The 10,311-nt window shown below is 42.6% G+C and overlaps 1 protein-coding gene across 1 annotated transcript; it reads left to right on the top strand.

Moving 5' to 3' along the window:
* The first annotated feature begins 2,465 nt into the window (after positions 1–2,465).
* Positions 2,466–10,217, top strand: LOC109474204 (cholesterol oxidase-like). The gene is made up of 12 exons (XM_019774458.1): positions 2,466–2,563; positions 4,035–4,147; positions 4,488–4,647; positions 5,118–5,228; positions 5,652–5,874; positions 6,348–6,496; positions 6,777–6,943; positions 7,585–7,727; positions 8,094–8,275; positions 8,656–8,845; positions 9,124–9,263; positions 9,725–10,217. The coding sequence occupies exons 1-12, from the start codon at positions 2,510–2,512 to the stop codon at positions 9,905–9,907; spliced, it is 1,815 nt and encodes a 604-aa protein (XP_019630017.1). The 5' UTR covers positions 2,466–2,509; the 3' UTR covers positions 9,908–10,217.
* Positions 10,218–10,311: the final 94 nt, after the last annotated feature.

Raw genomic sequence — 10,311 nt, 5'->3', positions numbered from 1 at the left:
AGCGTTGAATTCTTAAATCATTATGGTAACATTACTGCAGTGATGTTGAGTTTTAGTCTTTCAAATGCTGTACAAAAATCAAATTACTTCAACCTCATTATGCCCTTTTACATACATGCACTGCAGGTAGATTACTGGACATGTCTCTTGTCACTCAATCCCATGTTACACCCTCTGACAGTCCAGGGACAGCTACATGTAGCCACGTAACGTTAAAACATGTAACTAGGCCCAGAGTTAGCCAGTGGATCAGAGCCTATCATAAACTGGGGGAGGAATACGGAGATTGCGTCCTTGTCTTTGAAGAAAATTTGATCAAAACGTTCCTCCGAGAACAGGTGAATGTATTCAAGTAATTTCGTTAGAAAGGTGAACGACCTTATCAAGGAGTGATAGCTGCCTCTGTTGACTGTCAGAACTCGGAGTTTATACTGATCAAAGTAAGAAGTGAACGCCCTCGGTACAGAGAAGACCGTAAAACTTCAGGGGTGCCAATTATATTAATCATAGATGGTTAATGAGAAATGTGAAAATCAACACTAGTAATTAGAGAGTTTAAGCAGCTGGGCTGTAACACAAACTACCAAACGTTTCTTTGTATGGCCGAAACTAAGAAAACAGCTTTGTGCATTCAGCTTAGCTGATGCACTTTCAACTTCCTTTCATTTATGATGCGGCCTCTGATACCCAGAGGGCAACAACATGAGGAGTAAAATGATCAAGTAGAATTGAATGTGCTTCATCTCTTTGATGATTTGCCCTGGGGCAGGTTTTTCAGATGTTTTTCAAGCGAAGTACTCGTACACAGGATGTGCACCGCATCATTTGTAACAAGAGATGAACTCTGCGAACTTATGCAAGGGTGTGAATGGAAGGGCAATGCCCTTAACTACTGCTGCCGACAAGTTACTTAATCAACACGGGGGTGATTGTCCGGTGAAACACTTGTGTGGTTCGTCATGGCCTTTCAGAGAGATACCGTAAAGAGGAATGTCTGGTGGCTGACCTCTGTATTGCAGTAGTTTTTATTACCTCCATGAAAAATGGAGGTATTGTTTTTGGTGTGTCTGTCTGTATGTATGTATGTGTATGTGTCTGTCTGTGTGTGTGTGTTTCCGCAACTTTGTGGTCAGCATAACTTCAGAACGCCTTTATGGATTATGATGATATTTAGTATGTTGGTAAGTCTTAGGAAGACAAACGTCAAGGTCAAATATGGGCCTCCTGGTGGATGACCTTGGTACTGCAGCAGAACTTCCGGTTTTTGTATCTTTTGTCCTGAACATGCTATGGTCTTGATATTTTGGTGACAGATTGCTTTTCCTGTCAGGAATAAGTGATGTGAGTTTGGTCCCCCTAGCAGCTTGTTCTGGAACTGCAGGGCACTTTCTGGCGAAATGTTTAAAAGCCAATAAGTCCAGATAGGAACAACATATTTTCATAATTTTTGGTGTGTAGGTAGCTGAGAGAGAGATGTACATGATTAAATGCAAATTATGCAAATGAGGACTTTATTTGCATAATTAATGAGGAAATTCTATGATTACAGTGTTTTACATTATACTACTTTCATACATGTAATGTATGTAACCTATGGCAGGCAGAACATAAATAGATACTAATTATGCAAATGATGACCTAATTTGCATAATTTATGCAAAAATTCTATGATTTCTTAATGGTGAATAATGGGAATGTCATACTTGGGACATCTGTAAGTTAATCAAAAGTTAACATATATCACGATGCATATATCATGTTAATGCGGAGGTAATTTGCATAATTAAAGAGGAAATTTACATTTACATATCAAGCCCATATTTCATGGAGGTATGAAATCTCGGAATTCTTGTTGTATATTTTGTCCTGGATATGCTAAGGTCTTGATTTTTGGTGGCGTGGGTTTTGCTCCCCTAGCAGCTTGTTCTGGAACTGCAGGAGAGTGTCTGGCGAAAGCGGATAGGTTCAGAAAGGAACAAAGTATTTTCAGGATTTTTGGTATGCATGTAGCTTAGACAGAGATACACATTGTTAGATGCTTACTTTTTGAAGCCAAAAAGACCAATCCAAGTACCCTTTTTGTGGGGGAGGAGGGGTGGTATGTGCCGTATAGAATTTGTCAAAAATTGACAGTTGACATGACAAGTTGGTACTTTAGGGTACATTGTCAGGGTCTAAAGTGTTAATTCCTGAGACAAATACATTGAAACGCAGTCTTGAAGGTAAAACTAGATAGTACTAGACATCTGATCCTCAAGAGCCATGCTTATTGTGTGTCAGGCCAGGTCAAGGTCACGGTACTGTATTGTACTACCGGTGTAGCGAGGGAAAACAAACATCAAGCTCAGATACATACCAGACACTATTTTGACAAATGCATTGTATGTATTTTACGTAGAGTTCACTCCGGCTTACTATTCTCGTCTCGTGATAATCATACCCGGTTCACTTGGTGGGGACAACGGTTACCGTTTCTGCTCGTGTTTGTGTACAAGCCACTACCGTGACAATGGCGGGGAAGATATGTAGCTGTCTCGCGGGAGGGGAGACTGAAACACCAAAGGTAATTCTATTGTTTGTAACCTAGAACGACCTGTGCTTCGTAAGTAAGCGGTACAGCACTCACACAACGAGACCAAGACACGCTACGTATTTATGAATGTTGCATATAACATTAGCCTTACATTTGTATGTTAGTCGGGTATGTTGTTGTCACTACGCGCCATCTTGGGGCGTTTAATACCCTGCTGTACCAAGGTTGTCACCTGTCAGACCTGATAACATAACATTCTTTGTTAACTCCTGTTTAGATACGACTAATGCAGCCCAGCACATGACTACAAATCTACCTTTATTTTCTCATTACCAATGGTAATGTGTATATAGCTGTGAGCAATAAGCTGTCTTACTAGATATATTCAGGACTGAAACATATATGACCTCTAAACCATACTTCATCAGAGCATTGGCACGGAACACTGCCCTTCCATAAACTCTAGAACAGGCGGGTAGCTGTAGTTATAGTAGTTGTAGACTATAGTTTATAGGTTCAACAACAGTAACCTTGTACCAGGCCTGGGTGCCAGACTGTTTCCAGGGCCTACATAGGCCAATTCCACGGCTCCGGGGCCAGCATGCCCCGAAGGAAAGTTTACCACAGTTAGGCCCTGATCCAGTCTTGTCTTGCATGCTATGGATCTGGCATCCAGGCTAGTATATCAGGTTGAATTGTATACGTGTAAGGCTTGTTTACAATCCGTTATTTCTAAAACGACATGATTTCTAAACATTATGGCTCAACGATTTGAATATTTGCAGTAATACCTGATTATAATATGTACAAAAATTGGCATGTCTACTACATTTACTACAAAATATGCTGTAGCTACGTTTATACATGTAACAAGTTATGTGTTATTAATCCATAACTATTTAGGATGGGCAAGGGTGTGGTATACTGCGATCCGACATGTCTGAAGCAAATATAATTCACCTCAAACTATTGTACACTAGTCAAACGGCTTGCTTTACTGTAGCAAATGTCTGGTTCAAGACAAATCCTTGATATAATCTTACATGTCTGAAAATGCACTTGTGTCATTCTTGTTTTTAAAGTCCTCGATGCCTCTCTATAGAGTGATAGCGACCGAGTTATTTCAAGAATGCACTAAAAATCCTAGCCCTTTGTCTTTTGGGTATAACCCGAGGCCAATCGTCCGCCCTGTATCGGTGTTTGTGTCAAAAGCACGATCTATTCTCTTTTCGTAAAACGAGACAGCCTCCTCGTGATATGGCTTGTTTACAATAATCTAACTCAGGCATGAAGTGTTTACAGTCACAGGCTGACATGTTGTAAAATACTGTTGGACTAACAGACATGACATCATGAAGTGCAGCAGAATTTATTACCTGAGTGTGGATTTTGTGATGTAGGTATGCCTTTTAAATATGTGTTTGAGCCTTGGGAGACTAGCCAAGTAGGGCTTAAAGGTTTCGTAATAAATGAAATGAAAGGTACCACGTTCTCTGTCCAGTACACATACAGGCGACTGTCGGAGCCTACCACTGCAAACCTCAAGGCCAAGTACAATGTGGTCGTCATCGGGTCAGGGTATGGAGGGTCTATCGCTGCAAGTCGGGCAGCCAGGTAAGATGACGGTCTGGCTTTCCTGTATGTAACTCAAGTGACAATGAGTATCGTCCTGTCCTGTCCTCTGTGGCCTAAAATAAGTTGAGAAAACTTGAGTGTGTCGTCACCATGTGTTGTTATACATTTGTTGGAATAAAAAAAAGCATAGCAACTTTCTACAACTAGATATGCAGACAGACACGTGGGTACAACAGAATTGGCCTTCGTACAAGACTATCGTTACATAAATTCAACTTTTCGCTTTCAGTTATTGTAGAAATAAAAGAACAGACTGATGTGTTTTTCGAGTGATGTTTTGTCTATAATAAACTTCACCTTGTCGCTCCTTGCCGTGCAGAGCGGGCGTGTCCGTGTGTGTACTTGAGCGGGGGAAGGAGCTCCAGCCCGGGCAGTACCCGGACGACATCCTGCAGGCCGCCGGGGAGACGCAGGTGGACATCAACACCGGAGACTCCGGCATCGACTGCAAGCTCGGGCAGCCCACCGATCTAGTGGATGTGCGTATATCTTAACTTGACTACGTCCTTTAAACGTCTGTTATATCTCTGTTATATTGATTAAATGGCGTCATACTACTGTATCCCTCCACAGTTTAAATACTTTCACATAAAAACAAGACTTTCTAGTTGTGTGTGAACTTGAGGGTCATGAATACACAAAATACATCTCCGATTTGTTGTTCTTCGCACTGTGGACGGGATGGAGAAATGGCATCACGGAATTTTTGGTCTTGCCTTGATCCAAGCCTGGATGCCAGGCCCGGAATTACCCAGCTGTCGATCGCGGCCTAACTGATGGGGTCTGTAGTATAATTTCCTTGGGGGCATGTTGGCCCTGGAGCCGAGGAACTGGCCTGTGTCTGTCGTGGAAAGTCTGGCACCCAGGCTAATCTATAGAAGATTTGGTTGATGTACCGTTTATTTGGTTATCTATTTGTTTGTTTGTTTGTTTGTTTGTTTGTTTGCAGATTGTCGTGAACCATGACGTCACAGTTGTGCAGGGATGTGGGTTGGGAGGAGGATCTCTCATAAACGCCAATGTCGGGCTGGACAGTGACCCAAGGGTTTTCGATGATAAGGTTTGTACCGTACTCTCCAAGCAGTTATGATTTGAACATCCTCTTCACATTGCAGTGCATGAAAACATGCTGACCTGATAATTTAGATCCTTTTGTGTCTTTTGTGTCTATTCAAACTTCTACAATTTATCCCAATTTTACTAAACTTACAGACCAAGAAAAAACTATTCTTCTTTTAACTTCCCAAAACCCACTAATTTTAGAAAAGGTGGGACATTACGTCTTCCATAGTCTAAAAAAGAGAAGTCAAACCCCTTAGACATAGTTTTAGACATAGCTATAGCTCTAGACAACTACCTTTCATCATGTAGATTTTAGTTATTTTATACTACGTTTCATTGTTCTTTTATGTTTGTAATCTACAATTAGCCCCCCGGGCATGAATTTGCAATAAACTTCTTTATTTTTCCTCCTGTGTTGTAGGTTTGGCCAAAGGCATTTCGCGACGACCTGGAGGCTGTGAATGGGGTTGACCGGGACCATGCCTGGCAGATGCTCAAGCCTTCCCCATACCCCCGCCGGTACCCCTCGCTGACCAAAATGGGGCAGCTGAAGAAAGCAGCCAAGGCAGTAGCGAAGGAAGTCCTGGACATAGAAGACATGGATAAAGTTTTCTACAGACCGCCTCTGTACGTTAATTTTAAAGGTAAATAAAGCTTTCATATGTAGACTTCAGAACTGATGCTAAAAGCTGCATAATGTAACATTAAGGCCAACAGGCAACAAAAAGTAAAATTAATATTCTGGTCATTTGTTTACCAGTTGAATCAACCCTACTGCATTGCCTTCACAATGTCCAGCCCAACAATCTAACTCTGTTTATTACTCAAACACATTCATATATCTGGTGACACAGTCCAACTCTGTCAAGCTATTGCTTCATAATGTAATCCAACACCACAGGGTGTCTCAAACGCACCCGTTACCATGGTGATAGACGTCTGGTCCAGGTCATTGACCTTATGTTTTTGGAGAAGAAGAAGAAGAAACAGAGCAAAAACAATGTATTTTCCTTCTGCGAAGCTAAACATCATCACACGAAATTATCGATATTTCATTTTTTGGTGCACATATGTCACATATTGCCTTTTTTAGCCCATCATGTTTGCTCTCCCGCAGACACGAAGTCTAACCACGTGGGTGTTCCCCAGGCGGCGTGTGTAGGGTGTGGGAACTGCTGCTCGGGATGTAACTATGGCGCTAAGAACACCCTCATCATGAACTATCTACCTGACGCCAAGAACCATGGAGCGGACATCTTCACTAAGGTCAGTAGGACTTGTTTAAGTTAAAGCTTTTGACCCAACACAAAAAGTCCTCTCACCTAGAGCTTTCGACCAGTCACTCTGGTCTTCCTCAGTAGACTGAGTGGGTTGAGGTGAAAGTCAAAGAGAAAGACGGTGGCGAATGGCGGGTATCATTTAGAAATGTTTACATACCCGCTGGGTTAGTTACAAAGGAATAGCTTGTACATAAACATGACCAAGATCAGGCACTAGCACTCTAGCCTATTAATAAAGTAAATTCGTACTCTATTCTGTGTATCAGGTTGAGGTGAAAGCCGTAGAGAAAGTCGACGGTGGTGAATGGCGGGTGTCTTACGTCACACACGCAGGCGACAGCGCGTCGGAGGAGCGGACTCTGCGGGCCGACATCGTCATTCTGGGCGCAGGCTCGCTGGGCTCCACCAAGATTCTACTCAACTCAAGAAAAAGGTATGTATGTAAATGTTTAAAGTTAAAACTTTTGGTCCACAAAAAGTTCTCTTACCTAGAGCTTCTGGTCTTCCTCTGTAGACTGACCCAGTGAAGTTTGTTACGTGGCTTCTTTGAAGTGCGACGTCAACACAGGGTCAAAGGTATCTGGTAGACGATGTCGGCCCCCTGTCGCGGTTAAGTGAAAGGTGGGCGCCCTGGTGTAAATAGTATCCTTCACCCCTCTCAGTATGTATGTAGATGTGTAAATATTATACGTTTGGGAATGCATCTATAGCAGCGACACCTGTGCTGCAGTGCAATGTGAACCAGTACCAGTCAGAATTGCCCTGAGGAAGGTGACAGACGGTCACCGAAACGTCGGATGAATAAAAATCTTGGTTGTGGAAAAAAGTCTCTTTACTGAGTGATTTACCAACCTGATGAAACTTCATGGAAAAGGAAAGGGCGTTTTAAGGAATTCTCGTAATTGATGCCCCCCCCCCAGCCCATACAAGCGATCACTGTTTTTGCTTACATCATACCTTCTGTATGTATTTGAAAGCTATTCCTTTGTTGTGACCTGTACTTAGCCCTGTGAGTATGTATGTACAATAAAGGTCTTTTATATCCATTCATTATCCTCCATGCCACTATTTCAGAGGCCTGAACATGTCCGACCAGTTAGGAGAACGGTTCAGTACGAACGGGGACACCATCAGCTTCAGCTATGACGGCCGGGATGCGATGGAATCAGTGGGACTCCCTCCTGGCTTTGAGAAAGAAGACGAGAGGAAACCTGTTGGTACGTAACATTACATGTAGCACGTCAGCAGGGCGCAATTTCCGTCTCGTAAACGGTCGTTGCTCTGCCTCCGAAGAAAGTAGTGAATATATATCCTATTTCTGGTTCTGGTAATGCTGATTAAATGACATCCTTTCGTTCATCTACGGTGAAATAGCTAAGACTTCTATACTAATCTCCAAGCAGATCTTTCGGTGGCTGCAAAACACAGTATCAAATTCGCCAGACAGTATCCATTTGCCAATGGATACTGCCTGGCTAGTAATGGATACTGCCTGGCTAGTAATGGGTACAGCCTGGCCAATTTGATACTGTCGTTTGCGGCCACCGAAAGATCTGCTTAGAGATTACTTCTATACACCCCAGGCCCTTGCATCAGCAGTATCATAGACCTGCGCAGTCCACAGAAGGACCTGCGGGAAGGGTACGTGATCGAGGACAGCTCCCCGCCCCACATGACGGAGATGGGCTACAGCATCCTCATGGCCATAGAGAGCCACGTCAGCGGGATAGACACGTTTCCTGACAAAAGTCTCTGGGAAGACACAGTGAGTAAAGCCCACACATAGAATGAATAAATAAACTTTATTGCTCGACAATCGTACATGGTACGTTGTGTGGCAGTAATACAACAATACTACAAAACTAGACTAACTTTATTACAATTATTACTACAAACTACTATTGATAACAATCACTGGGTCACTGAGTAAAGAGACTCTTTTTACGCAACCGACTCTTTTATTCAGCCGACGTTTCGGTGACCGTCTGTCACCTTCCTCAGGGCAATTCTGACTTATTCACATTGCACTGCAGCACAGGTGTCGCTGCTATAGATGCATTCCAAAACGTACAATATTTAAACATATGCATGGTTACAGTGCACGTAAAGATTAGACCGTTACCCGTATAGCGTGTTGTTCCGCAGATGCGAAGCCTCCGTCCGGACAACATTTCCCGCACGCTGGGAATGCTGACTATGAGTCAGGATAAAGCTCAAGGCAGGCTGGTCCTGGACCAACATGGCGACATCGCCATGCACTACCCCAACATCGGACAGGAGAAGAACTTTGAGTTGGTGAACAGGGGGCATAAGGTGGCCGCTGGGAGCTTGGAAGGTACTTTTCTTACTAACTTATGGTAACAAAAACATATATACATTCTGACGAAGGCAAAAGTCCACCTGCACACACACCTACATTTGTATATGAATCCGGTACATGGACCAGAGCAGGTTAGGTGCAGGCAAACATCAGAAATACCAGTATAGTTTTTAGTATAGTACTAGTATATTAATATAGTTCATGTATCTACCCTTGTTGTTTCTTCTTTGCCATACATTGTACCAGTCACAGTTGTGGAGCAATAAAGTTGATTTGATTTGTTCTCCCGCGAGGTACCTTCATCCCTAACCCGGTGTGGGGAGGTCTGTTCGCCAAGTCTCGGGACGTGAAGTCTGTCATCACCGTCCATCCGCTGGGAGGGTGTGCGATGGGAGAGTCCGGCCAGACCGGGGTGGTCAACCACAAGGGGCAGGTGAATGCAAACTTTATATTGAGGGGAATTGATTGTATCAAAATTAAAATGATACTAGAAAGGTAATACTTGCAAAGCAAATGCATATTCTGTATCTGTATAGCCGATCTTCAAGCGTTACACACCAACTTGTGTGTTACGTTGTTTACCTTCATATGGCCCAGCTTAACAAACTACTGTTTTGTTTATTTTTAGCCAAAGAAATATTATATATGGTGACCATCCTGCCCCTCTTGAACTCAGTTCTGCATGGCACTTGCAACATTATGTAACCCAACACCAGTTACCATGGTGACAGACTTCTGGTCCTGTACAACTGTACAACATGGGAACTCTTTAACTTCCATTCGTGCCACTTTATAGATCAATGGATTGACTTGGCTTTGGACATGTAACCTTACTAGAAATGTTTTTATTTACCCCAAAATGCATGAGCTTTTTATGTGTTATTTTTCTTCCAGGTGTTCCAGGGGAACACAGGCGAGGTGTACGAAACCCTGTACGTGGTTGACGGCGCCGTCATCCCCCGCAGTCTGGGAGTCAACCCCACTCTCACCATCTGCATGGTCGCCGAGCGCTGCATGCGACTCCTAGCGGAAGACTGTGGATGGACAGTCAACTACAGCTTCGGCAAGAAACGCTAGCAAATGAGCACAGCCCACCATTTCAAGTTTAAGTTGAAATATATGGTAGACATCTAAGAATTGTATCATATCTGCACGTAATGGTATGACTTAAAGCTAGTATGATATCACGCCTTATGATATTATAGCTCGAATCATATATTTCGTACCTTCTGTATAATTAACGACATTAACCCTTAAGTCACCTAGGCAAGAATATTGCTGTGATGTTATTTTGGTCTTACTCACAAAGAATTGACAATTACATTAATTTACTCGATATCTCTCTTCTAAATTTAAGTTTACAAATAATATCCGATTAATAATTGTTACAAAGATGTAATTATACTATTTGTATAATGTTACGATTTCTCCGGCATACGACTTTTCTAAAATTATTTCAACACGTGCCTTACTGAATGTTA

The sequence above is a fragment of the Branchiostoma belcheri genome, unplaced genomic scaffold, assembly GCF_001625305.1.
Source record: "Branchiostoma belcheri isolate BF01 breed outbred unplaced genomic scaffold, Haploidv18h27 scaffold30, whole genome shotgun sequence".
Lineage (NCBI taxonomy): Eukaryota > Metazoa > Chordata > Leptocardii > Amphioxiformes > Branchiostomatidae > Branchiostoma > Branchiostoma belcheri.
Note: the sequence above shows the minus strand (reverse complement) of the source record. Positions and strands in the feature narration are given on the sequence as shown.

What these genes read in the sequence shown, in the direction of transcription:
- LOC109474204 (XM_019774458.1), top strand. Translation starts at nt 2,510, where the DNA reads ATGGCGGGGAAGATATGTAGCTGTCTCGCGGGAGGGGAGACTGAAACA. An exon ending in GAGCGGACATCTTCACTAAG is followed by an intron (nt 6,497 to 6,776) that starts GTCAGTAGGACT and finishes TCTGTGTATCAG; the next exon opens with GTTGAGGTGAAAGCCGTAGA. An exon ending in AAAGTCTCTGGGAAGACACA is followed by an intron (nt 8,276 to 8,655) that starts GTGAGTAAAGCC and finishes GTTGTTCCGCAG; the next exon opens with ATGCGAAGCCTCCGTCCGGA.